This window comes from Megachile rotundata, chromosome 7 (genome assembly GCF_050947335.1).
Source record: "Megachile rotundata isolate GNS110a chromosome 7, iyMegRotu1, whole genome shotgun sequence".
Taxonomy (NCBI): Eukaryota; Metazoa; Arthropoda; class Insecta; order Hymenoptera; family Megachilidae; genus Megachile; species Megachile rotundata.
This window is the reverse complement of record NC_134989.1, coordinates 15,611,089-15,637,687: the sequence shown is the minus strand read 5'-3', so window position 1 is coordinate 15,637,687 and position 26,599 is coordinate 15,611,089. Positions and strand designations below refer to the sequence as shown.

The 26,599-nt window shown below is 37.9% G+C and overlaps 5 protein-coding genes across 12 annotated transcripts in view; 2 read left to right on the top strand and 3 right to left on the bottom strand.

Annotated features, from left to right (window-relative positions):
- LOC100875025 (uncharacterized) overlaps positions 1 to 5,956 on the top strand; it is a 131,242-nt gene extending 125,286 nt beyond the window's left edge. Inside the window, exons 7-10 of one of the 4 annotated variants that reach the window (XM_076533998.1) lie at positions 692 to 754; positions 855 to 1,174; positions 1,253 to 1,549; positions 1,638 to 5,956. In XM_076533998.1, coding sequence (XP_076390113.1) covers positions 692 to 754; positions 855 to 1,174; positions 1,253 to 1,549; positions 1,638 to 1,908 — 951 coding nt within the window. In that variant the 3' untranslated portion in view covers positions 1,909 to 5,956. The remainder of the gene's footprint in view (positions 1 to 691; positions 755 to 854; positions 1,175 to 1,252; positions 1,550 to 1,637) is intronic. The other 3 variants (XM_076533999.1, XM_012282107.2, XM_012282115.2) reach the window with 3 other exon arrangements.
- Positions 5,957 to 7,435: 1,479 nt separating this feature from the next.
- Positions 7,436 to 11,798, bottom strand: ALiX (programmed cell death 6-interacting protein-like protein AliX). The gene is made up of 14 exons (XM_003699427.3): positions 11,454 to 11,798; positions 11,057 to 11,172; positions 10,747 to 10,874; positions 10,389 to 10,664; positions 10,216 to 10,317; positions 9,928 to 10,150; positions 9,737 to 9,860; positions 9,489 to 9,666; positions 9,125 to 9,430; positions 8,842 to 9,057; positions 8,624 to 8,773; positions 8,410 to 8,551; positions 7,969 to 8,157; positions 7,436 to 7,894 (listed from the first exon to the last, which is right to left on the bottom strand). The coding sequence occupies exons 1-14, from the start codon at positions 11,657 to 11,659 to the stop codon at positions 7,788 to 7,790; spliced, it is 2,463 nt and encodes an 820-aa protein (XP_003699475.2). The 5' UTR covers positions 11,660 to 11,798; the 3' UTR covers positions 7,436 to 7,787.
- A 211-nt stretch (positions 11,799 to 12,009) lies between these two features.
- Positions 12,010 to 13,499, bottom strand: LOC100880441 (coiled-coil domain-containing protein 97). Of its 2 annotated transcripts, none has more exons than XM_076534001.1 (3): positions 12,613 to 13,499; positions 12,367 to 12,529; positions 12,010 to 12,143 (listed from the first exon to the last, which is right to left on the bottom strand). In XM_076534001.1, exons 1-3 carry the CDS (start codon positions 13,497 to 13,499, stop codon positions 12,135 to 12,137), a joined length of 1,059 nt encoding a protein of 352 aa, XP_076390116.1. In that variant the 3' UTR covers positions 12,010 to 12,134. The 2 variants fall into 2 exon arrangements, with proteins under 2 accessions (XP_076390116.1, XP_012137451.1); XM_012282061.2 differs by lacking the exon at positions 12,010 to 12,143 and adding an exon at positions 12,182 to 12,289.
- Positions 13,500 to 13,690: 191 nt separating this feature from the next.
- On the bottom strand, positions 13,691 to 21,967 carry LOC100874914 (EF-hand calcium-binding domain-containing protein 11). 2 transcript variants are annotated; one of them, XM_003699377.3, is made up of 6 exons: positions 21,711 to 21,967; positions 20,992 to 21,048; positions 20,840 to 20,935; positions 20,649 to 20,784; positions 13,893 to 20,583; positions 13,691 to 13,723 (listed from the first exon to the last, which is right to left on the bottom strand). In XM_003699377.3, the coding sequence occupies exons 2-5, from the start codon at positions 21,022 to 21,024 to the stop codon at positions 20,426 to 20,428; spliced, it is 423 nt and encodes a 140-aa protein (XP_003699425.3). In that variant the 5' UTR covers positions 21,025 to 21,048; positions 21,711 to 21,967; the 3' UTR covers positions 13,691 to 13,723; positions 13,893 to 20,425. The 2 variants fall into 2 exon arrangements, with proteins under 2 accessions (XP_003699425.3, XP_076390117.1); XM_076534002.1 differs by lacking the exon at positions 21,711 to 21,967 and having other exon boundaries at positions 20,992 to 21,673.
- On the top strand, positions 14,097 to 20,459 carry LOC100880330 (ATP-binding cassette sub-family C member 10). 3 transcript variants are annotated; one of them, XM_003699425.3, is made up of 16 exons: positions 14,097 to 14,237; positions 14,322 to 15,080; positions 15,221 to 15,478; positions 15,556 to 15,832; positions 15,918 to 16,141; positions 16,247 to 16,484; positions 16,554 to 16,822; positions 16,902 to 17,126; positions 17,192 to 17,403; positions 17,468 to 18,323; positions 18,394 to 18,620; positions 18,677 to 19,183; positions 19,349 to 19,540; positions 19,606 to 19,849; positions 19,914 to 20,053; positions 20,116 to 20,459. In XM_003699425.3, the coding sequence occupies exons 1-16, from the start codon at positions 14,097 to 14,099 to the stop codon at positions 20,231 to 20,233; spliced, it is 4,887 nt and encodes a 1,628-aa protein (XP_003699473.1). In that variant the 3' UTR covers positions 20,234 to 20,459. The 3 variants fall into 3 exon arrangements, with proteins under 3 accessions (XP_003699473.1, XP_012137470.1, XP_076390112.1); XM_012282080.2 differs by lacking the exons at positions 19,914 to 20,053; positions 20,116 to 20,459 and having other exon boundaries at positions 19,685 to 19,821; XM_076533997.1 differs by lacking the exons at positions 19,606 to 19,849; positions 19,914 to 20,053; positions 20,116 to 20,459 and having other exon boundaries at positions 19,339 to 19,472.
- Positions 21,968 to 26,599: the final 4,632 nt, after the last annotated feature.

The window sequence follows — 26,599 nt, the reverse complement described above, 5'->3', positions numbered from 1 at the left end:
AAATATACATTTTTTGAATGTTCAGGTTTTTTCGAGTGCAACTCCGTAACCATTTTAAAAATTAGTGGCGGTACAACGCATCATAGTAGCAACAGTTCACTTTCGAATTAAGCCATTATCTCCAATTATAATCAATAGAATTACAATCACTTGCCGCTTTCTAGCGTTTTAATTTCGCGGATGCAGTTTTCCAGAAACGGAATTCCTGCTTTCTAATTTTCACCTTTTCGATTGACACTGGTCCACAAAAGTACAGGTGATTGCTTGTACCTGTCGTGACACGTGTTTCTGTATTCAAAGCACCCTTCGCAGGGTGTCTTCACTTAGCGACAATAAGCATAAAGTTCCTCGTTTAAAGCGACACGCGACCTGTCCCGAACCCTTTTCCTCCCCAGGCGACGCGTTTCGCACGAGCCCCTTATTCTCGTAATCGAGCATCTGGTTAAGAAAAGGTTGAAGATAATCGATCGATTCGAGAGGCACCCCTCTTTGCCTACGTACCTGTCCACGAGCACAACACGTGTCGCTTTAAACCCCTTAACCCTATCGCGCCTTGAATAGTCGCGTGACCACATAAAGCACCCTGAGACACCCTAAACGATCTTTCACCACGTGAGGAATTAATTTCGAGCGTGAAAAGATCGAGACGGTTTTTCAACGACCTCGATCAATGGTCACGAACGTCTTGCAGGGGCTGTTGCAGAGCGGTGGTTACTCTTCAAGACCCAGTCATCCGCCCTCACAGTCCATGCAGGTACTGTTTCGGATTGGCCATCGAGCTGCATCCAAGTTAAACAAAAATACAGATATCGTCCATAGTGGATTGAAGACGACGTTTGGTTTTCTGTGATCAGGTGCAGCAGGCAGTGGCGCAAGCGGCCCAGCAATTGCAAGCTCTGCAGAAACAGCAGGCTCTCCAAGGTAGCGGGGGTCTGGTTGGTCGAAGTTTGACGCAACAAAGGTCACCACCGCCACCTGGCACACCGCCAGCCGTCAAACAACCACCGACCAGACTGGAACCATCGCCAGAAGAGACCACTGACCTCGAAGAACTCGAACAGTTCGCCAAAACCTTCAAACAGAGGCGGATCAAGCTCGGTTTCACTCAGGGCGATGTTGGTTTGGCGATGGGGAAACTTTACGGCAACGATTTCTCTCAGACGACGATCTCCAGGTACGAAACATTCATATATTCAGCTCGAAACATTTTTTTTAATTTTGAAGATTTTTCTGACCAATTAATGATCACCAGGTTCGAAGCGCTGAATCTGTCCTTCAAGAACATGTGCAAGCTGAAGCCGCTCCTGCAGAAGTGGCTGGAGGACGCGGACAACTCTCTGAACAATCCCAACTCCCTGTCGAACCCGCTCACCACACCGGAAGCCATCGGCAGGCGGCGGAAGAAGAGGACCTCGATAGAGACCAGTGTGAGAGTAGCGTTGGAGAAGGCGTTCATGCAAAATCCGAAACCCACCTCCGAAGAAATAACAGTCTTGGCAGACAGTTTGGCGATGGAGAAAGAAGTCGTTCGAGTATGGTTTTGCAATAGGTTAGTCTCAAATCGTTTCAGTAAATTTCAACTCTAATTTTTGCGCTAATTTCGGAGCGTTTAACGATCTACCACCAAAATTAATCAGACGTACTGTCCGTTCCAGACGACAAAAGGAGAAAAGGATCAACCCACCGACAGCGGCGATGGGCAGCCCAACGATGGCGTCCCCTGCACCCTCGGTGTTCGCGTCGCTCGCCAGCTCCATGTCGGGAAGTCCTTTGGCTTTGACGACGCACTCTTCAGGCATGGCGCATTCTCATCCTCATCCGACACCGTTGGGATCACCGTTACCCTTGGCCCTGGTGGCCTCCGCAGGTGGAAATTACCATCCGCTCAGCAGTAAGTCCCACGAGTGACACCAGCAGCCCACCCACCAGGGGGACACTATTTTTCACCAGCACCATCACCAACCACCACCGCATCAACAGCAACAGCAACGACGTTTGTGCAATTTACCGGAGTTCTATCATTAATTCGCCGGCTGGTCTGTGTGCAGTGGGTCACTGGTGACGACCCAGGGTCGATGCATTTCGGTGCCAAATGGAATTTGGCGACGACTGGGTGAAGCAATACACGGCTACACGTGTGGCTTGATACAATTCGAAACATATCCTGGTGTCGAGACCAGTTCGCTTCGAGGAAGCCGCGTTGGGATAGAGGGGACAGAAGCGTATAATCATCCGAAGAGTATACGAACCGAGACTATCGTCGGTGAAAGACTCTAGACAATTACTTATTTCGACTTTTAGTTCGATGTTGCGAACATCCAAAGAGCAGAGGTTTTGTTAGGAACTGTGTATTTTTTTCTCAGTATTACGTGTTTCGATGCACCGACTGACGTCACTGAAGAGGAAACTGTATCGAATGAAGTTTTCGTCTTGAACTCAACAGTCTTCTTTCGTCGATTTGACCAACTTAATTAATATGAAATCTCAAGTTCCGTGTCGATTTGAAAATATTTCGAAACGATAACTTCATTCTTACGTACGATACGGAGGCCGATGCCATTCAACGTTTACCTGTACAACATGCAATTAACCACACGAATGCAACTGGTCGCCATAAAACCCTCAATCGGTTTCCCTGGCTAGTCGTTCAATTATGAAATATTTATCAGGAGGAAACCGTTCGTGCAATCGACTGGTTTCTCTTCGATTTTCATTTTGGCGTCCATCTTGGACTCGCATCGTTCACGCTTCTCTCCGTTTCGCGACTTCGAATACGTGTGCTTCGAATTCGCGAAACGAGAACAAGAAAGGTCACTTGCATTCGTGTTCGAATCCTCAGACCACAGCACCAACAAGTAACACGTTGAAGGAATGATCACTTTCTGAATTCATCGAACGAGACGATTCCTTCGAGGAGAGCCATCTTCAAGCTCGTCTCTCCGTGGTAAGCAGGGTTTACGCGCCACCTGCGAGAGGACCATTTCTTCAAGATCGAAAGCTCGTCCAAAACCAACAAGTTTCTTGTTCAAGCTGGTCCACTGCCATGACAGTAAATTACAGTAAATAACGTCATCAATACCTACGAGCAAGAACGTAGCATAACAGATGAGCAAGAAAATAAGAACATAGGTTTCAACAAAATTTCAAACCCTTGTGACAATTATTTTACAGTGATAAATTCCTGACAGAGGAATTATTTATTTTGTAAACGATTTGTAAGAAAAAGTGAAAGGTTGTGCGCCACATTGTGGGCCATATAGCGAGACTATATCATAGTAACAATCAAATATTAGACGAGCTTGCGATCTTCAAATTCTAATCACCCCTCGTGGGTGGCGAAAATGCGGCGAGGTCCGACAATACGTTTGTACATAATCGCGCGTGTGTTTGCGTGTCTGTCGCAGCGTCATACATATCCGTGTCCCGAGGTACGTCTGTACATAGAAATAAAAGCCAGAAGGTATCTAATCAAGGAGAATACGAGAGAAGCCTTGACCCGATTATATTGAAATTAGTTAATTGTAGCTGCTCGAACCAAAGGTGTCATCTTACGGAGAACAAACTGTTAAGAATAAAAGGGAAGGGTTCAACAAAGGTGTGGAAGCTCTCGTGTTCTCGAAACAATTCTTGCACAGACACGAGGATTTAGCATTTTGTAGATACATGCGTACGTGTACATACGATATACATATAAGCGAATCGTTATACATATGTTTATGAGGGTGAAATTTCTTGGTCGTGGCTTGACAGTTCGCTCGTTCTCGATATTTTTCAATATCAATTTCACACGAGGCTATGACACGAGTTTCAAACACGAACTGTGATCCTGCGGGGCTTGAAAATTCGACTTTCGAGGTGGTGAACTCCCGGTGATTAATTAAGGGCTATGATAGATCAGTGGTGGGCAGGTGCCCAGGTCAAAGGTGTGACGAGATAGTGTTCCATTTCTCAGATTTGAAAATTTAGAAATTCCTTTAGTATTCTGATTTTTTTCTGTTTAGAAACATAGGTGTTCAGAAATTGTACAACTTAAAAATTTGGGGTTTTGGTAAAATTTTAGTAATGAAAACTATAAATTTAGAAACGTGGAGTGCCCTCGCGTGCATACTACTTGTACGTGCGTGCACAGTTGCCCATCACTGTGATAGACTGATTGTGAGACAAGTTACGTTCGTGAGAATCGCGATGAGAAACGTGTACGTGCATGGGAGTTACTAGCGTAATCGCCGTATACTAAGAATCATATACGTATAAATATATTATATATTATACATGTGTGTATGCGCGTATATGCATTCCGGGAAACTGAAAAGAAACGCGGCAGGCAAAACGGGCGCATCCGGTAATACGCGTATGCGTGTATAAATATACATATTATACATAAATGTATAAAGAAAACGTGTTGTAAATAATAGGAAGACTCGATAGAGAACGGCGATTAACGAATCAGCGACGGATTTACTCACCGTGACGATCGTTTCTTATTATTGCGATGATTAAGTAATCGTTAATTATAAAATATCATTGGGCAACGCTGTCACTCGATGATCGTAAGCGTAACAGTTCAAACGCCAAGTAAAAATTTTATTTCGATTCTTTTTTCATTTTCTTTTAGAGTACTTGGTGCTTGAATTTTGCGAGAAACCTTTCTTTGCATTTTATGAATAGAAATCGTTGAGAGTGTGTTCTATTAACGCGTTCCGTGCCGCCATCGGAAGCGCGTAAAAGGCAGCAAGTATTCTTTAATTGAATTTAAGAAGTAAAAAATTGTAACAGTACATTCTTGTATAAAATTTGTTGAGACTTCTTTTAAATATCCGCGACACAGAACGTGTTAATATGTATATATATTTGATATTATATTATATGTAATTTTATACGGGAGCCACATCGACGTACCGCGATATACTACAATATATTTTCCATATTCTGGTGTATCGTGACCGCGCTATTGTATACATATAATATAATATAACATGTGTATGTTTGTATGTACGTATGTAAACGTGTACGAGACGAGATCTCATATCGATCAAGCGCGTCCTTTCGTTTCGGATCATGATTTCACCTGTGTACAGGGCCGGCCGTGCTTCCAAATGCCCCGGGAAAAAATTCACCATTAATATCAAGCTTTACACAGTAGTAAATTATAAGCGTTTTAATTTTGAAGCCTTTGGAAATTTAGATATTTGAATAAATTTGGAACAATTTAAAAATATGAAAGCAATTTTAGAATCGAAAGTTTCTAAGTTTAAAGAATTTGTACCTGGAAGCATTTGAAGCACGGAACAATTTCGAAACACAGTTTGCTGGCCCTACTCACCCCCATAATCATCCCTCATTTTTCACGCAATCATCAAAGTAACTCCTCACCCTGTTTCGTTTTACTTTGAACATTAACTTCCAGAGTCGTGGACCAAGCTGTAGCGAAGCAAAAGCGCGAATGAGAGAGAGCGAGAGATCTTAGCGAAAAAGAAAAAGAGTTCCTAGTGCACCCGGTTCGAGTGCGTTGCGTAGAAGTTTTTATAGATTAAAATGAACGATCGAGCGAGGAGAAATGAGAAATCGATAGACAAATAGGGTGAAGAAGGAGAGATACGAGAGCAGAGATAAGGGACACTCGCGTTTTCCTTTTTCTTCTTCCCGTTCGTCGTTAAGGTGTACAGTATGCTTTATTTTATTTTTATTTTGTAGATAGAAGAGAGAAATTAGAATCGAACCCTCGTCCCCACCCTCTGATCGACGTGTCATTGGTTCATTTTTATTCTGGGCCTCGATGACCCAGCGCATTCCGTGAGCGATACACGCATTATCACAGTGATTATTATTATTATTAATTATTGATTATTATTATTATTATTATTATTATTAATTATTATTATTAATTATTAATTATTATTATTTCATTATATTTTAACTTTTATTATTTGAAAATAAAAGTACTAGACAGACTTTAGTTATTTATGTTCCTTTTAATTTCTTTCTGTCTACCCTTTCTTCCCTATTTTCGATCATTTTTTTATATTTTAGTACCTCTAATCTCTTCAAGAATGGTTTCTATACAGATTTATATAATTTCTTCGTGGTAATTAACAAAAATTAACTACATTCTTGAAGAGATTAATTTGTGCAATTTAAAGAAGTGAGAAGTTTTAGTTTTTCATAGCGAAACTTGACAATCTTTTTTAAGTAAGACTTAAAAATGACCTAATCGTCTTGTTAAAAATTTTTCGTTGACACGAAGATCCGCAAGATTTTTACTCCTGCCGTCCCACCGCGTTTTTCTTGTAAATACCTGCACAAAATAATTTTAAAGAGACGCGCAAGAACACGCAGATACCATTTCCCAAGATGGCGGCACAATGAACGCAACCAAAATGGTCGGTATACAAAAGTTAGTCGCCTAATTCAATCAATAGAGACGTATAATCATTTACAGAGACGTCTAGTATTAATTTAGAAGCCTATTAACGATTCGATGTGTAAACCCGTAAATAATGGGACGTTCGACTCGATGCCTAGAGGTAATGTAATCTATATAAGGATGGTGTACCATTTAAAGGTAAAAAAAAAAACATTATAAACGACGAAAAGCGGTAATCGTTAGGTGATAAACGACAAACGAAGAAAAAAAAAGGAGCACGGTATGACAGTTCTTAAAAGGGTAAACGAAATTAATTAGTAAAGTCATAATCGCGAGGAACATCCTCGTTCGATGACAAGAATCGTGTAAACTATTTTGTACCGAGAATTAGAGGCATGCTCGCGATATTCGTGATCTTTTTATCGCGTTCGCTTGTAACAGTGAACGTTTCTATCGCGAAACACGCTACGATTAGGAATAAATGATTAAAAATGTGTGTTTCTGACGTCCGCCCTCCATGCTTCCCCCCGGTCCCGCGGGGATTCACCGGAAGCTAGTGTGCGTGAGACCGTATGAAAGAGAGTGAAAGAATGTGTACGTGCGGCGACGATGCTGTATAAATAAAGTCATATCAATCTGGAATAGTTCATGTTATCTAAGATATACTATTACTACGATCATTATCACAATATGATTAGTAAGAATATTGTAATTGTATAATAAACTGCGTCATAGATATGCCGTCGATGTTGATCCTACTGAGCACAACCTTATTACTGTTTTATCTCGTTTTAGGACCTCGGTTACAAATCGTTCCCTACAACTCACTCGAGTGAGATCGGGACAGTAGGCTTCGTGCCTACTCTACGTTTTAAAATCTTCAAAATAAAATTTTACTTCGTAAGAACGGTTATATAACATTTTTCATGACATTCTAATTTATTACAAAAAATATACAACTTGAAATAAAAGTGAAATCATAAGTGGCGTAATGAATATTATGCACCAAGAATTGTTAACGTATACATGTTGCTGTATAAATACTAAAAAAAGGTTAGATAATACTAATCGTCGATAAAATAAGTTTGATTTATAGATAAAGTCATTGATTACACTTATTATGTTACAAAATATATTTATAAATTGCAAAGGCATTATTATGCTTAAACCTTTCTTTTCCTTTTACGAAGCGTCATTTCAAGCTTGATATATTCTATATCAAATTCAACTGCATGAAATACAATAACAACGAAGGAATATACTTTCTTCAAATTTGTCCTTGCCGCGCTGCTTTTCATTGTTTTCATTGGACAGATCGAATAATGTTGTGCCTTAACTGCCACGGTATCATTAAATACAGTTTATGCCCCATTTTCATAAAATTATATGGCTATATTTGCAATCACAGTGCTCGGTTTATGGTTCAGTATGGGTTTTGTCCATGAGGAGGGTGACCGCCGGTGTAACGCGGCATGGTCGCAAATCCGCCATAAGGATTTGGCGGCATAGGCTGGTATGGAGTATAACCTCCTAAAAGTGAAACGTCAAATGTAACACATATGAAACGTTATGAATATCCACTAGTGATTCTGGACTTTAGTTACCTTGTGTTGGATAAGGCATTGTTGCATATGGGTTATAAGTAGCAGGCATAGGAGGTGGTATGTATGCAGGATAAGGTGTAGCTGGACCAGCTCCATATGGTACCGGCATTGCACCTTGATACTGTGTAGGGTACGGCAACTGTGAGGATCCACTTTGTTCTGTCCCAGATTGACTTTGTGCTGATACTCCTAATTAAATTTTCGATTGAAAATTAACTGTATAAAAAATTTTATAACATTATGTCTAAACACTAGGTCTACGGATACTCGATGAATACTTTTTAGATTAGACACAAACAACAATGAGAAAATGAAGGATGAAACATAAATTAATTTATGCGCTTATTCTTTATCTTAACAAACTTATCATACATTATTTACATAACCTAACATACGTCGCTTCGACGTGTTCCGTAAACCTAGTGTTAGTATATTATATACCTCCATGATGAGACGGAATAGTAGGGGTCGTAGCTGGGCCGGTATGACTCAAATTTGTAGTTAAATCTTTCAATAACTCTTCTTTCTCAGTTTTACGAGCAAAACAGAAATCTGATATTTTATTTTGGAAGACCACCAATAGCTATAAAAAATAAAATCGCACATTGTTTTGACGAATATAATAGCAATTAATGAAAATATAATTAATATTTACCTGCGTCAAGTCGTTGTAAAATTTAGCACCTTCGTTCAAGTTGTCTCTTAATTCTTTAAATGCATCATAAGCAGCTGCCAGTTTACATAACATCGCTTCTCGCGAGCTACCACTACCAGATTGTTCTGCTGTAAATTCTGAGTGACTCCTCTGTAAATTTTGCATTAATTAATATCATAAACAATATCTTAATTATATATTATTGCATTCGAGCGTACCTGAATTTCTGCAATGAGTTGTTCCTGACGAGCAACGCTTTCCCTCACTTGTTTCTGTAAAGGTCCGTATGTCTTTCCTATACTTTCCACGGATAAGTTTGGTTCATCGATTGCACCATCTTTAGCAAGCGCTGACAAAAATGTCGTTTTCATGTCAGTAGTAGCAGATTTTAATTCGCTTTCGATGACATCGCGTTCTGCTTTCAACGTTTCAACCTTATAAAATACAAGGATATAACTCAATATAAATTAAATAAATTGTAAACTTATAAAAAATACTTACATCCTCCATCAATTTTCTAAGATGAGCAACAGTGCGGCTTTCTTGAACCGCTGAACCAGCTGGCACAGCATTGATTAAATCGCCCTCATCCGAACTTAAAATTTCCATACCCTCTTTGTGACTTTCATATTTTTCGCGTACAACTTTGTCAGCTGTTACAGCATTATTAATAATCTCACGATACTTCCGCAGATTAACAGTGAACTGCTCTGTTAAACGCGCACTAGGTATTCTCGTCCATCGTTCTTTAAATTGTTCTTTTAATTGATCGTCAGATTCTCGCTCTTCTTGGAGCATTCGGTCACACTACGAAAATAACATTAATTTAATAATCATCTCAATAAATAATTCTGTATTCACTCACCTCGTCTAGAAGTTCTTTATTTCGTTGTAAAAGCTCGGGTAACTCTTTCATAGAACTATTCAAAGCTCTAATTCCACCTGCTTCATTTACATATTGAGCTTTTTCTAACAGAGATTGAGGTAACTCTACTCCACTTGTGTCTTCGATAGCCGCCGGTAAGTTTAAACTTGCCAAGACGCTAAAAATATGATTACTAGGTATTAAATGAATATTGATTAGATGTTATAGAGACTTGTATTTCTACGGACCTATTCAAAACTTGTGTCATCTCACGTAATTTAGATATTTCCGAATTAACTAGTTCATTACGACGAACTTCGTAAGAAGATAATGCTTGATGCACGGTAACGGGTAATAGGTCAGAGAAAAGATCTAGAAACAGAAAAATGTAAATGAAAAAGAACTGCATTCGAATAAATTACCGCTACGGATAACAAACCTTTAAAGTTCGAGCTGAAAACCTCTGGCAGTGGTAACAACTTTGCAACACTAGCTTTGCCAATAGGTTCCAACGATTTAACGTCGGGTACCCTTTCGTGATAAATAAAGTCATTGTCTTTCTTCACTTCTGTAAGATTCCTTTGAGCCCTGTTAGCATAATCTTGGAACAAACTAGGTTTATTTGAACGTTGCTGAGCAGCTTTAAATAATTCTACAGCATGCTAAAAACACATATATTTTAAACATAATTACACATATTACAGTAATAATTATATGCAAGGCTTACCTCTAGTCTGGCAATTTCTTCCCCAATGTTCTTATTATTTTTACACACAAGTGACTGATAAAAATCAGCCATTGCACGGTACCCAGCTTGTTTTCCTGCAATCTATGTTAATATAATAAGTACAATTATTCAGCATACTTAATTTTTATAAAATCCATGTGAAATATACATACTAAGGGAACCCATTCTTTATCCCAAAATGCTCTAAAAATCTCTTTTTGAAACAACTTTAATGCATCTGCATATAGTTCCTCAGCCTGTGCAGCTAATTTAGCAACAATTCCATCTTTCATTGCATCATAGATTGCTTTATGTACAAATATTTCTTGAGCTTGAGCAAGCATTAATGCAGATAATGCACTTAATGTTTCTGGACTAATGTCTGGTGTGAGTTCTTGAATAGCCATCATAACATTTCCTTTAAGATAATTAAAGATTCCAGCAGATTGCTGAAGTTTACACAATTAAATATAAACATCAAAACTTCCAAATAATATTATGCAATTAATTTTATGAAATAGATGTACTAACTTGAAACAATTTTGCAGCCAATTTTAAACCTTCATCACTCTCTAAGGATTGTGTTGCTGCTATTGAACTTTGCAATGCAGCAATATTAAATAATACACATACTTTTTCATATCCAATTGTACTAATAGCTGAAAACATAAATCAATGTATAAAGTCAAATATTGTGAAGCTATAATCACAAAAATGTAACCAAAATTAATGATACAATCAATAACTTTATCTTATCTATTGCTTATTTATTAATCAGTTGATGACTAAGACACATTTTTGTTCTCACATGAATACATAAAAAAACATTGAAATATCTTACTTAAACTAAGTTTTCCACCAAATATAGTGCGATCAAATGCATCTTTCCACTTAAATGGAATTTGTAATTCATGAGCAGGTATTTTCCCTTCCAATGCACATAATTGATCATAGTAGCTGAAAATGGTAAAAATAATTTTTATTCAAAATATAACAATAATTCTGAATGATATCATTATATTATATTCTAACAAATTAGTATTAATAAACAAATATCTTATCATGCACTTGAAAACTGTCGAAATTAGATAATAAATTTTTGACTGCTTGTAGTAATTATTCCTAAAACAGCATTTTGAAATAAGGGTCAAATTAATAAACCAGAAGATACCGGATGTACAGATTTTTGAAAAATCATCATAATTACATTCGAAATAATAATTAAACATGACTCATACCTGTATATAACCTCCAAGGAACTTTCAAACTTCTCGAATGCTCGCCACAAAGCATTGTTTCTTAGTTTACTAAAATCATTTATTGCCTCCGTATAATCTTTTTGATTACTTGAACTATTATAAGTTGATTTAATAACGTTTGTAAGTGGTTTAATAACGTCAACGTCAGATGGTTTTTTCAACGGTACCGCAATTAGCTCAGCCATTTTGACGTATGTTTGAAGTGAAGTGAACTAGGTACACGTATGATAATATTGCTACATGTAGTAGTAGACAAGGAGAGACCGGGGTGGTGGAATAGATACCGTACGCCGTACACAACTGACTAATACATTTTTATACCACGCGATTAAAAGGATCCTAGAGCCCTCTTGCTTGTATCTTACAAGTTATTGAACTCTTTGAACAGTATCTATTCTAACATCCAATTGCGCAATTCTATAAATTTTAAAATTTACAAAAGAAGATATGCGCAAATGTACTTTTTTATGAAGTTTTAAAAATTGCGTTACTTCTTTATACTTGTTCTAATAATATAAGACAGTCTTCTCCACAATTTTAAAACCAGGAAGTTATTATTGTCCTTGTTCCTCTTGTACACAGTAGCGTGGAAGAAACAAGGATCGCTAATCTTATCTGTTGTTTCCCAATTTTGCTGCCAGAGGTCCTTAACCCATTCCATCAGACCTCCTGCAAAGCTCAAACATTCAAATGTACAAGAATAAATCTACTATTCATAAATGTTTATTTACAATATGATACATATAAAAGAATTTTAATTAATCATCGCATACAAGATTATCCAAGGATTTTTTTGCATTTGTAGCAACCTGCTCCTATTGAATAAATAATCTTATTGTGAATTAGAACTTTTAATATGAACTGATTATCATAAACTGAAATATCAATTAACCTTCAATGATTTCATATAAATATCCAATTCATCCTCAGTCTCATTCTCATTTATATCCTCAGTTAAATTTACAATTTCTGGAGATTCTGAATCAAAGTATTTATCTTCTTCATCCTGTGATCTTATATCAATGTTATCATATGCTTCATTATTATCAACAGTACTGAAAAAAAAAATTGTATATAAAGTATATTAATAAACCAACATATTAAAATAATTGCTTATAATTAAAACCTATTATAATACCTATAATCAAAATCTGTATCTTTCCCATCTAAAAAATTTTGATACATGTAGCTTACAAATTCTTGTTTAAGTATTTGTTTTTCTGCTTTAGATATATTATGTGGCTTTTTATTTATTATTTGTAGTTCATTATGAGGTTCTGGTTTGTGTAATTCTAAAAATTTTCCCCACTGTTCAGTTTTTTCTGTATTAAGTTTTAATGTACAACTATCTTGCTGTTCTTCATCTGATTCAGTTTCTTCCAATACATTCTGTTCCTCTTCTTCTTGTAATTTTTTTTTCTTACTTATATTATCTCTGTCAATGCTCTCCATTAATAAATTTACAAAAGTAATATTTTTAGTATCTATATTATCTCTTATCTGTTTTTGCTTTTCAGTCATATATTGTCCAATCAAATGTTCGTATAATAATGGATTTCGTTTCATCATTTCTGTTTCACTGAAGTATTCCCCTTCATCGATCAAAGTTTTTAAAGCTTGATACCGCCTATTTCTAATATCTGTTTGTCTTGTTGAATTATTAAAATACCTTCGCAGTCTATTAATATGGTGAGCAATTTCATAGTCTTCATCTTTATCCTTCTCAAAATATTTTAAGTGTTCTTCTTTTAAGTAGTGTCCAAATTTTGATAAGAACGAACAATGGCTTTTTTTAAGAACATCACGAGCAATTGTTAATTTTTCTTCTAAACTTAAATCTGGATCATCCTTTTGTTGACTTATAAAAGTTGCTTTGCTTTTAGCTACGTAGTTTAAAAGTTCCTCCTCCACATTTGCATCTTCTTCTTTTTCATTCAAGAAATTTTGTTGCAAGTTATTATCATTATCTTTTTCATCTACAATCATTTCTAGTGCGTGAATTTGCCTTACTTCTTTCTGACTCATTCCTAACCAAACTAATACATTTTAAATTTATAGTAACCTTAACATTGGGCTTCAATATAACTTGTTGATTTATTGGTTAGCACTTCTTTGAAATTTATAAACATTTCATGTTCATATATAGCTTAAAGTAGTAAATGTTCTGCATTTATTTTTCTATAATATATTTACTTTCTTTGTACACATTACCATCAGATGCATCACCGATGTCACCTGTCACCTGAAACCTAACCAACAAGTTTATTTCAACATACTTCAGCATTAGATTAAATTTGAAAGGTGATACGTTGTGAAACATGTCATAAAAATTATAGTTCTATAAATCGAGATCTATGCATGATAGGTAAGTGTTTTACAGCATAGTAAATTTATCATGAACGTTTAAATTATAATTACTTGTTTTCTTTTATAATATGGCAATAGTTGTTTAATCAGCTAAGTATACAGAAAATGTGTTGCAGTTTTGAATATAATGTAATGAATTTGCTTGATAAATCTCAAAGTTTACACTATTAATATATTATTAAAATTTCCCTAAAAATTTTGTTATTTGTCAATATACTATTAAATTTGAAACATTATTTCTTACAGCTTTGAAATATGGATCAGTGGATGAGCGATGGTGGTGGAGGGACATGGAAATGGAATTGGACAGAATTATGTGGTAGCCGTAGTGGTATTAGACCGTTGAGTCCAGACACGCATGATCTTAATATTTGTTTTCAACAGCTTTGTCTTCAGGTAATTTAATATTGCTTACTATATTCATAGCTCTATGATTCATATATAGGTCAATGTAATATCTATGTTTTTTATAAATTTCAGGTTCCAGTTTTAGTCTGTATTGCATTAATATCTGCATATTATTGTGGGAAAAGAAATACCTATTCTATTCATCACTCTGGCTCTAATTATATTATAAATTTAAGAGCTTTTTTTACAGTGTGCCTTGCAATCCTTCCAATAATTAGAGCATATATTATTCTCACTAATACAGTTCTTGCTCCGCAAAGTGTCACAACGTTCAATGATGATTCCGCTAGGCTTGAATCTACAGTGACACCGTATCAAAGTTTAGATATATCTACAGATGCATCAGATATAATACATCAGATAAAAGATGGATTTGATCGTTCCATTAATTTTACAAAATCAATTTTGTTTCCAAAAGACATTATGCAAAGTATTACTGAGCCTTCTATTGCTACTTCTACGCAGAATTATAATTCAGTATTCAATGAAGTCAAAGATAACACTACGTCTGCCAAACCTATTGATTACCTAGTAGCAGGTACTGAAGGATTAGCATGGGTTGTTCATGTTTGTTTCATATTAAGTTTAAAAAAAGGAAGGAATATTAATCCTAGAGGCCCTGTATTAATTCGAGCATTGGTGTTTTTGTTAATTGTTATTTCTATATTACTGCTGAGGAGTCACATTAAATATGATGCACAAGATGATGTTTTACCCAATTTGTCATTGGGATTCAGTATCAGTGTAGTTACCCTATTAATACTGTATGCCATAACACTGATACCAGGTCAGAGCAGTTTACGAGATATGAGATCATCTCAGTTTAATGAAGTAAGTTACCTCGTATACTTTTAATATAATGATCTGTAGCACTATCATGATTAATGTTTTTGATGTGCTTATCATGGTATCTAAATCCATGGATTATTGGACAAATATAGATACTATAGCTACCTCAAAAATGTCTTTAGATAGGAGAACGGACTGCACTGTTGAGTACACCCAATTCTTCTTATGTGAGATTTCCTGATGATCAAGACCCAACTTACCTTGGGACTGCTATGGAGGAAGCTACAATAACATCCAAACTGATATTTCATTGGGTAAATCCAATGATGGAAAAAGGTGTTCGCGGCTTATTAAATCACTCGGATGATTTATTCGATTTGCCAGAATATATCAGTACTAACTATATTAGCCAGAAGATCAATAACCACTTTCAAACTATGGTAAATCCAATATTTTATTTTATGTTACATCAATGCCAGAAATTAACACTATCAATATAGGTAATATTACATTATAGTCGAACTATGTAGATAGTAGAACGGAAAACGCTGAAAATACAATGTTGGAAACACATATACATGTTATTAGAAACAAGATGACTTTATTCTATTTGTTACACAAATGCTTTGGTTGTGAATTTTATTTAGTTGGAATCTTAAAGTTTATGAGTAACTGTGCTACGTTCACGGGACCACTATTGTTAAATAGATTAATTGGTTTCATAGAAGATAAAGATGAACCTATTTTGAATGGATATTTATATGCATCATTACTGTTTATTACTTCTTTAATAGGTAATGTTTCCACATGAATTTTATTTTAATTACATCAAATACGTAATTGTTACTTTTATGAACTATAATAATTTTGCGATTTTAGGGGCCTTTTGTAATACTCATTTTACATTTTGGATGTCTATTGTTGGTTTAAAAATTCGTTCTGCAATCATAACTTTGTTGTACAGGAAGACCTTGCATTCTTCAGGTATTCACTTGAGACAGCAATTTAATTTTGGTGAAATTATTAATTTTATGAGTACTGACTGTGACAGACTTGTTAACAGTTGTTCAAGTTTTCATGAATTTTGGAGTATTCCATTACAGGTAATTTTTTAATATATCTCGATATTCTGCTTTGAACTCTATCTTTTAGTAGTTATTTCGGAAAATTTCTACAGTGATACTCAGAGTGTCATATATCTTTTTTAGCTAGTTGTGACACTATATTTGCTTCAACAGCAAATAGGGATTTCATTCTTAGCAGGGGTTACTTTTGCAATAGTGCTTATACCAATAAATAAAGTGATAGCAAATTATATCGGAAAACTTAGTACAAGGTTAATGGAACGTAAAGATCAAAGAGTGAGACTTATAGGAGAAACGTTACGAGGAATTACTACGATTAAATTAAACGTTTGGGAGGACCACTTTTTACGAAATATTTTTAGTTAGTATATATTTATATTTCCATAATTTACCCTCGAACATAAATTGTTAACATGTCTTCCTTACCTAGAATTAAGAGAGAATGAAATTAAATATTTACGCGGTAGAAAATATCTGGATGCATTGTGCGTTTATTTTTGGGCTACAACACCAGTATTGATTTCTATATTAACATTTACTACATATGTACTGCTTGGGAATGAACTGGATGCTAAAACCGTGTTTACTAGTATGGCATTATTGAATATGCTAATAGGTCCATTGAATGCATTTCCATGGGTTCTAAATGGTCTTACCGAAGCTTGGGTATCACTTAAAAGGATTCAAAAAATGTTAGATGTAAGCTGCCTGCCTTTCTTAAGTAAAAATGAGAACTTGAAAATTTCAAATACCAATTGTTTAAATACTATTTGATTAGTTACCAGATACAGATATGTCATCATATTATTCAGAAACTGTACCTGACCTAGATTTAATGCTTCAAAATGTAACATTTAATGTGAACACGCAGTCGTGTACGAAACAAAATGGTCTTGAGACGCCTGAAAATGTTTTAACTCCTTCTAGTTCAGAATCTAAATCTGTTACGTTTGAGGACAATAAAATATTTACTATACACGACATTAATGTCACAGTTCCAAAGGTAATAAAAAGATAGTTTCTCCGGATTTGTTTGAGGTTTAAAAGTTGAACGAGTTTTTGTTGTAGGGTCATTTAATTGGTATTATGGGAAAAGTAGGTAGCGGAAAATCGCTACTTTTAGACGGCATTTTGGGCGAAATTACTAAAGTTCGCGGTACAATATCTATGAGTGACGTTGAAAAGGGTTTCGCTTATATCAAACAAAATCCTTGGTTACAACGTGGTACCATCCGAGATAACATACTTTTCGGTAAATCTTACGACTACCACAAATATAAGTAAGTGTCGAACTACACCGCTGAAGGTTGGTATAATATTCTAATACAAATTAATTCATAACAGGAATATTTTGAAAGCCTGTGCGCTGAGTGCCGATTTAAATGCTTTACCCAAGAAAGATTTGACGCCTGTTGGCGAGGCCGGCAACACTTTGAGTGGCGGTCAAAAAACACGAATTTCTTTAGCACGAGCTGTGTACGCGGACAAAGATATTTATCTACTCGACGATATTTTCGCGACATTAGACTCGAAAGTTGCTACCTACGTATTTGAGCATGTGATCTTAGGGTTATTAAAAAACAAAACGAGATTGCTATGTACTCACCAAACCCAGTATTTGATTCATGCGGATTTGGTGGTGGAAATGGCTAGAGGCAGGATCGTTAATCAGGGTAAACCTACGGATATTTTGCCCGACCTAGAAGACTATTTATTATCTTCAGAGTCTATAGAATCAGATTTGGACATTATGTCTGTAAGTGACTTGCCAAAAGATATTTATCAAAGTGACAGGGACGAGAGAGACCCCTTGCTTGAAGAAGAATTCAGAGAAAAAGGGACTGTGCGTCTTGGCGTATACAATTGTTACATAAAAGCTGTTGGTCGTTATTTAGCAATTTCGATAGCTCTTTCCATGTTTTTAATGCAAAGTTCTAAGAATATTACCGATTTGTGGCTGTCTTACTGGGTTACTCATACCAACACGACAGCAAATAATACTACAAACAAATCACATACAGTACATCTACAATACTTCTTCGACGAGTCTACTCCGAGCACCAGTTACTATTTAACGATATACACTGTGTTAGTTGTCTTGAATACAGTTTTCACGTTAATGAGAGCATTTATGTTTGCGTATGGCGGAATTCAAGCAGCCATCACTATACACAAACAACTATTAAAGACTGTTATACGGGTACGTAACATTCGGAACAGCCGAATATTTAATGTTAAAACACACGGTACAAATGCAGTTATATTTTCAGGCTAAATCCGTGTTTTTTGAAGTTCAACCATTTGGCAGAATTTTAAATAGATTCTCGTCCGATACCTACACGATCGACGACAGTCTTCCTTTTATAGCCAACATATTATTCGCACAACTCTTTGGTTTGCTTGCATCAGTTATTGTCACAACGTACGGATTACCGTGGATACTTTTAGTACTAGCTCCGCTGGTACCAATTTATCATTGGATACAAAACCACTACAGGTATGTACTTATAGAAATGTAAATTTTTTCACCTGACTTTATAAAACGTGTTTCAGGCTGACTTCAAGAGAATTGAAGCGCTTATCTAGTACCGCTCTTTCACCGTTATACGCACACTTCAACGAAACTTTGCACGGATTATCGACCATCAGAGCTTTTCGCACTGTGCCTCGTTTCAAGCAAGAAAACGAACTTCTGCTGGAAGTCAGTCAAAAAACGCAATTTGCATCATTCGCCGTCAGCCAATGGCTTGCATTAAGGTTGCAACTCATTGGAGTGGCACTTTTAGCTGGAGTGAGCACCATAGCAATTTTACAGCATCAGTATGACATAGCTGATCCTGGCTTGATAGGTCTTGTCGTTACTTATACGTTATCCATAACTGGTTTATTGTCCGGCGTGGTGAACGCGTTTACCGAGACAGAAAGGGAAATGATCGCCGTCGAACGCGTGAAGCAATATTTAGAGAACGTTCCAGTGGAAACTATAAAAGGAGATAATCCACCGTATGCTTGGCCAAGTCAGGGAGTAGTTGAGTTCAAAGACGTCGTTTTAAAATATAGGTAATTGCAACTTTTAAATAAATAACAAATTATCTGATTTCGTTGGTTTTCACGTCAAAATTCGCGAGTCCCCAAGATCGATGCACTGAACAGGTGCTTCGTTTCCCGGCACTATTGGCAATATTGATAATAGATAAGCTTTTTACGGTAACTAGTACGTTACAGGGAACATTTGGTGCCATCTCTGAACGGCGTATCGTTCGTCACGCGACCAGCAGAGAAGATTGGAATCGTTGGGCGTACAGGTGCTGGAAAAAGTTCGCTCTTCGCTTCGTTATTTAGACTGATTGAAGTGACTACCGGAAGTATACTCATCGATAATGTTAATATTCAAACTCTGCAGCTGAACGCGTTGAGGTAATTATTTTCAGCTTGAATTTCATCCACTGTTCTAGACTAGAGTATGGCACGAATCGTTTCAGATCACGGTTAGCCATTATCCCCCAAAATCCGTTCCTCTTTTCGGGAACAATTAGGGAAAATCTTGATCCTTTAAATCAGTATGCAGATTTGCACATATACAGAGCGCTGGAGAAGTGTAAAGTACACACGTTAGTATATCGGCTGGGGGGACTTGGAGCTACTTTGGACGAAAGTGGTAGCAATCTTAGCGCAGGACAGAGGCAATTGTTTTGTCTGGTTAGAGCTGTTTTACATAATGCCAAGGTTAGTTAACTTTTTTGTTCACTGTATCTTTTTCAATTTATTCCTTACAAATTTTAATTTTTAGATTGTTTGTATCGACGAAGCTACGGCCAACGTCGATCAAGAAACAGACAAATTTATTCAGACGACGATAAAGTCTTCCTTCCAGAGCGCCACGGTTCTCACTATAGCGCATAGAATAAGGACGATCATGCACTGTGATAGGTATGATAATTTTTTATAAATATTTATAAGTGGTTTGTAACGCATTGATACTTTTATTTCAGAATTCTCGTAATGGGAGACGGTGAGGTTCTAGAGTTCGACGAACCTAACTTGTTGATCCAAAACACCGATTCCTACTTTTATCAATTAGCGTGTCAAGAATTTACGAATACGGAATAATTTCATAGTATAAGGAAACTACATTATAAATCATGATTATTTTCATATGAAACTAGAACTGTATTTTAATAAGAATATAAATAACGCGATCATTTGCTAAAGATTTTATGTGATTCAAGTCCTAAACTATTAGTAATTTATTTTACAGTTAAGTTATAGTGTACTGATCAACGCTACCTCTATGTAAGGTCTCTATGTCGGTAATACACGTAATAATTCGTCGAAATCTATGTATCCTCTTTTGTAACGATCCAAATCCTTGAATACTTCATCCCACACCGACAGTGGTACCTTCAAACCAACAGACTTGCTCGCGGAATAAAAGTCATCCAAGAGTAAGTACCCCTTATCTGAAAATTCGCATATTCTTTCACTAATTTTTAAAAGATTATTATTATGAATGGTAATTACATACAATCCTTATCTAACAAAGCAAATATTATTTCCGCATTGATGTGTGAATCTTGCGCGACGCATTTTTTAAGCACCCATCTTTCAAACTCTTCATACAGGATTTTATCAGTGTGCTGAAAAGCTTGCTTCACCTCTACCTAAAAACGTGATAATTATTTCACGAACTCTAATCGTTCCGTTTAAAGGGTTTACTTTATCCGGCCGATATCCAAACACGGCCGTCATCGCTATTTTATATTGTTGTTTGGTCAACGAACCCGTGGAGTCTACGTCAGCATAATCGAAAGCCTGTAAAACGCAAAGCTGCGAGTCTCTCACAACTCTTTTCCCATGGTTCGACTTACCGTTTTCGCACGTTCCTTGTACACGTGCGTCATCTCTTGCTTGTCGGATGAATTCAGCTGGAAGGAAACTTCCTTGAGCGACATTACGAATTAAGCGATTGCGAATGAAAGCGAGGTGTTGCAGAGAGATCGGTCTTTCACGCGGATAACTCGACCGACACGCATTATATCGTAATTAAAGCAGTGCCTCTCCATTCAGCCGGCAGTATTTTGTAATATTCATCGCGGAGCCAATTAACGCCGCCGCGGGACACAGAGGTACACGCGTCTCAATGACATAACGTGTCTGCTGTATCCGGCATTCATTCGTCACATATTCGCGGACCCCTGTCATCGTTCTCCACCGCTGAAAACTAATGAGCTGTAACTCCGCTCTGATTTTGCTCGCCGTTTTTTTTAATTACCCACCATTTAATCTCATTTATTCCCACTTCCTTTTTTTACATCGTACGCGCACGACAGAGCAGAAACGATATTATTTTTTTCGCGCGTGCACGACTAATAAAACCAGAGAAAAACGATGTTCGCTAATGATGTTCGTCGCTACAAGTCGCGACGATTTAACCCCTCGACCGGGTTGATCGTGGCCCACTATTTGGGAATCTCGAAACGAATGATTTTCGTGTATTAGGAAAATGAGTTACATTATTTTTCGCATCAGCGGTCCATCTAAGAGCTAAAGTACTATACGATTATTACATTAAAATTGTTAAACAGACCTTTATTTGTCAGAAAATATGTAAACGAATTTTCGTGCAATTCCTGTCAGCGATGATCGTTTAAATAGCAACAACTTCAGTCAGTATTTCATATATAAAATCGCGATGCTTATCTGTCGAGTGGATGACGCCCCAGTAAACGTCATCGATTTCAGCGCAGACCTCGTTTGGAGGTTTATGACCCCTCGAAAACGACGAATTAAGTAATTTTCATAATTCCTCGTCTGGTCGCAATTCTCATGGCGACGCGACAGACACAGATGGGGATCTAGCGCGGCGGCACAGCAGTGTTTTTTTTCTTTCTCTTTATCGAAGCGGCAAGAAGCCGCCTTTGAAACATGTGTGCTTCCGGCGTAAAGCACAGGCAATCTCGAGTGAAAAGCGGAGACTTACAGCGGCGTTATGTCATCGGCCGATACACTCCGACAGACCATAAAACGCGTCACGGCAAGAAAACGTTATACCCCCCTCGTAAAGAATAAGTTTGCGGTACGGATATTTCTGTTCGCGTGAAGCATGAGCTCGTGTCACGAACATTCGCGCCTGGATCTTCCAGACAATAGCGTAGGAATCAGCTAGGGAGCTCCCATTATTATTACGCATAAATATAATTCTATATTTCGCCACATTTTCACGTGATCGTTAATTTGGAGACTCGCGTGTGGATAACCAACACCGGTTTCCGCTTCGACATCGATCGCCCGATAAAAAAAACGAAATACTCTCAGGCAGAGCATTACGTTTTCTGTCGCTAGAGGAGGAATTTCTCGAGGGCTCGCGTGCACGGATTTTCTTAAAAAGAGGATTAAACGCACGGCGTGGAATATTTGAAATTTCATCTTGGATGTAGCTCGCCCCGTGACACAGCCGGTACGCAGCCCTTCGCTCTTGCGCGTCTCGGTGGGCACTCGAGGCTTGAAGCACAGTCACTAGCGTAGGGGGCTTGCCGGCTACCCCAAAAGTGCACCTATCAAGGGTTGGTTTCAACGAGCATACAACCCTAGAGACCCTTGCTATCGCGGAGACTGGTACGCGCCGCCCTTTGGAAACTAGTTCGCGTTTGTTATTGAAGTCTCGGACGCAATTTCCTCGTGATAACGTGTGAGCCGCGAATTAGATCGGATGGAAAATATGGATATATGTATGGCCGTGGCTGGATATTATAACGCGTTAATTTATCTCGATACCCTTGCAATTTACCGGCTTCATAGGGTGACGGGAAAATAGATCGAACCTTGTGTACTCGATTATCAACCCCTTTTCGAAGTAGGCTTTTTACGATAAGATAAAAAGAGATATCATAGAGATTCAAAAGTGGTACTCACAAACCACTTTGAAAGGAATCTTCAAAACTAACAACTCTCAAGTTCATCGATTATTCGCGATTAGAAAATTTTCCATGTAGCTAGAGGCCTATAGCGATGAAGGGTGTCTAGTTCACCCTTGAAGTTACGCAGAAAATATGCCAATGTTGTTTGAATGAGGGGTGAAGGCAGATAAAGGACGCAGGCGGCAGCGCATGATTGCCAGCGAACAGTATGAAAAAACGTTAACTAGCGATCGCACGCCCCCGTTGAACGGTTCCTTGCGTGGATCGTAGGACACGCGGTGGGTTTGCCTGGACGTGCAGGATGTCAAGCGACCGGGCTGATTATATGCCAAAGGGCCATATATTTGCATTAGACCGCTAGTCACCATAACTCATTACGTCGACAATTCTCTCTTTCGTCAACCGGCAACACGTTGGTCGCATAAATCACAATTTGCCCTAGTGGCTCGCAGGTGGACACGGCTAGCGGGACTCGAATCCAGAAAATGCGGCGTGTAAAACCAAAACGATAGATGGTACCGCATTCAAATTAACTCTGACGTTTTATCTCCGTCCCATGGTAATTATCTAACAGCGATAACGATTATTCAACTTTGCGCGAACCGTCCTTTGACAACGTGTTCGTTTAGGCAAACCGCCGAGGCGAAATTAGAATAATTTACGGCAAACATTCTCGTTTCGTCCTTTTAATGCACGGAGATTTTTGCTGAAAAATTTTGCAGAGATATAAAGATAGTTCCAAAAATAGTAAAGGATCAAAGTTTTAGGAACTAAAACGAAATCTCAGCGACAGAAGGGAGTTTCGACGTGGCGCGTTGACACGGCACCGACCGTGTTTGTGGAACAATGTCCCCGCGGTATTACTAGAAATAAAAAAACGAGATAGACCTGTGTCACCAGACGAATGTAACGTCTCTCATATTTCCATTAAGTAAGGCAAGACAGCCGGGTAACGGATACCAACGCGAACGAGCTCCAGCTTTTACCATGATTAGTGCAGGATGCAATGGGATGCCTCGTGTAGGGTTAACGGAGATGCGTGTAAACCTTCGTTCTTGTATATTGCACGCATATAGTATAAATGCGTTTGCGATATTACGCTCTCTTTCGCATGGCCAGGGATTTCGAACTCTAGGTTCGTTCATATTGGTTACCCGCCTCGGGGGAGAGAGCTTTGCCGTTCCGTTCTCAAACATCTTTCTGTATCGTCCCGCGGAAATGTATCGATACGAAATATCGAGGCTAAGGAGAGTTTAGAGCAGACTTATATCGAAATGTCAAGTCGCTAAATATTCGTGCTTTCAACCGCGTATTCGCTTGACGACTCTTTTCACGTCGAATCTCCATTTACTAGTTCGGATCCGTTTTTTTAATAACGTTTCTGTTTGTTGAATAGAAAGGTGGTTTTCGCAGCGCTGTTTCGCACGCGTATAACCCTTATCGCCACTGTCGCGTTAGTATTATTACACTTTTACGAGAGAGAAACGAAGGGAACGGGAGAAGCGAAAAAAAAGAAAGAAAGAAAGAAAGGAAACGTAACTTCTGAATTTCCGTGAAGGATCGTCGAGACGAGGTTTCGATATGAAACATTCTATACGTGTGCGTTTTCCGTCGCGACACAGCCTGCTCGCATTATACGGTCTGTCGCGACGAGAAATAGCAGAGACACGAAGGTGAGACGGGTCTTCAACATTTACTTCTGTTCCGTAGAATCATTACTACCGTCCCGAGCTAAGCGAAGCGTGCGGACGCCTGTTGACGGCAGCCGTTGATGCGTTAAAGGGGCGAGAAGATAAGTTTTTTTTCGCGAATTATGAAGGCGCTCATTCATTACGTGTCCCGTAATTGACGGGTTGCACGGACGAGGATAGAGAGAAGTCTACCATCAACAACGTTCTCTTACCGGCCGGATGTTACCTATCGCTAATAAGAATCATTCACGTAACAAGGATTTTTGTCTGAGAGATTTTACTCTTATTAAATTACTGGTCTATATGCCTAAGTCTAACACCTGATGCTCTGTTTAATCATACAATAGGATACTGTAGGGAATACAAGGCGTGAGAAATATAATACGCTGCGAGTACAACACGTGATTTTACGAGTGACAATTATGGTGCGTGACGAACGCAGGCGGATATAATAGGGAATACAACCCTTGGTGATTACAACGAATACAGCAACGCAGAAATACAACATAGTGTTCACACATGTAACACAACGCGTGATATAACGTGTGACTATACAATATGTATAACGAAACGCGACACATAATGCAATGACACATATTAGGGGTACCGAAAAGTAATCAAAATTTCTTCGATGATTTCAAAGTTTTTCTATGAAAAATCGACGGACTTTTTTAAGAAGGGAACAATTGTCTTTACGCTGGCAAAAAGCGTTAGAAAGTGATGGAAATTATTTTGTTGATTTAAAATTTCTTTAATAAATAAATATTTTTCGCCAGCAAACAAAATTTTGATTACTTTTCGGTACCCCTAATATAATGCAACATGTAAAAAATGTGGCAGGTGACGATTTAACGCAATATAGCTTGTCAATTCAACACCGAGAGTAAATTGAATCGTGTATCTTGTTTCTTCATCGAGTCGATCCATCTCGGAGTGGTAAATAAATTTTGGAGGAGTTCGTTTATCGAATTCCTGGACGCCCCCGTTCAATTTCAACCCTTTGCAACAACAGCGAATAAGCCGGAGGGTTCGTCTTACCGTTGGTCCGAGCAGCGATGCGTGTCCATGGCCTTTCCGTGTGAACACACACGAAGACGGTGATCGTTTCGCTGTGTACACACATGGTATCCAGCCGAATTTATTTAACCCAATTAAGGAACCCCGTTGAGAATCTTCGAGCGACTGCTCAGCCAATTGAAAGTTACACGTGTTTTTGTCAGCTCTCGTTTAACACGAAAAGCTGGTGTAGGGTGAACGAGGTGAAACAAGATACGAGACGGCCAACGAAAGATTAAAAGAGGAGAAGGAAAACGGAGAGGGTGTTCTGTAAACGAGTAAGTGTTTGCTTGAGAAAGAAGCCCCCTCTGTCGACGTTTGAAACCACCGTATGCACAAGGCTGCTTGTACGAGGAATCGAGGAAACGGATATACTGTTTCAAGAACGTCGCGCGAAGATCGATCGACTTTTACCCCGGCTTTTAATTAGTGGGCCCTTTAGGTAAAGGGATAACATTGTAGCATGGCGATTGTAATCAGTGCACGAAACGAAGCCCGCCAAGGCTGAATACGATGCGAACGAATAAGGTTGAACGTTGGAAATATCGATAAAGTTTCGTGCATGTGACAATTTAGCAGATAATTTTTGACGCAACTTCGCGCACGGGTCTGGCGACCCTGTCGGTTCGAACATGAAAATTTCTATTTTATTATGCTCTCGTATTGGTTTATCGTTTCCGGTCCCTTAATTGATTTTACTGCAATAATAAACAGTACTTTATTTCAGATACATCCTTTACTACAATTTTCCACGGTCGTTTGTAAATACGAAGCTTATAGAACGCTCGATTTCAATTTATCTCCGTTCAATA

Excerpts from the sequence above, each read along its gene's own strand:
- LOC100880330 (XM_003699425.3), top strand. The coding sequence starts at position 14,097 with ATGGATCAGTGGATGAGCGATGGTGGTGGAGGGACATGGAAATGGAAT. Across the intron at positions 14,238-14,321 it reads TTCAACAGCTTTGTCTTCAG|GTTCCAGTTTTAGTCTGTAT; the intron begins GTAATTTAATAT and ends TATAAATTTCAG. Across the intron at positions 16,823-16,901 it reads GGATTCAAAAAATGTTAGAT|TTACCAGATACAGATATGTC; the intron begins GTAAGCTGCCTG and ends CTATTTGATTAG.
- LOC100880441 (XM_012282061.2), bottom strand. The coding sequence starts at position 13,499 with ATGAGTCAGAAAGAAGTAAGGCAAATTCACGCACTAGAAATGATTGTA. Across the intron at positions 12,530-12,612 it reads GATACAGATTTTGATTATAG|TACTGTTGATAATAATGAAG; the intron begins GTATTATAATAG and ends TTTTTTTTTCAG. Across the intron at positions 12,290-12,366 it reads TTTATATGAAATCATTGAAG|GAGCAGGTTGCTACAAATGC; the intron begins GTTAATTGATAT and ends TTTATTCAATAG.
- LOC100874914 (XM_076534002.1), bottom strand. The coding sequence starts at position 21,075 with ATGTCGCTCAAGGAAGTTTCCTTCCAGCTGAATTCATCCGACAAGCAA. Across the intron at positions 20,936-20,991 it reads ACAAGGAACGTGCGAAAACG|GCTTTCGATTATGCTGACGT; the intron begins GTAAGTCGAACC and ends TGCGTTTTACAG. Across the intron at positions 20,584-20,648 it reads TGCTTTGTTAGATAAGGATT|ATAAGGGGTACTTACTCTTG; the intron begins GTATGTAATTAC and ends GCGAATTTTCAG.
- ALiX (XM_003699427.3), bottom strand. The coding sequence starts at position 11,659 with ATGGCTGAGCTAATTGCGGTACCGTTGAAAAAACCATCTGACGTTGAC. Across the intron at positions 9,861-9,927 it reads TTTCAGCTCGAACTTTAAAG|ATCTTTTCTCTGACCTATTA; the intron begins GTTTGTTATCCG and ends TTCTGTTTCTAG. Across the intron at positions 8,774-8,841 it reads AACTCATTGCAGAAATTCAG|AGGAGTCACTCAGAATTTAC; the intron begins GTACGCTCGAAT and ends CAAAATTTACAG.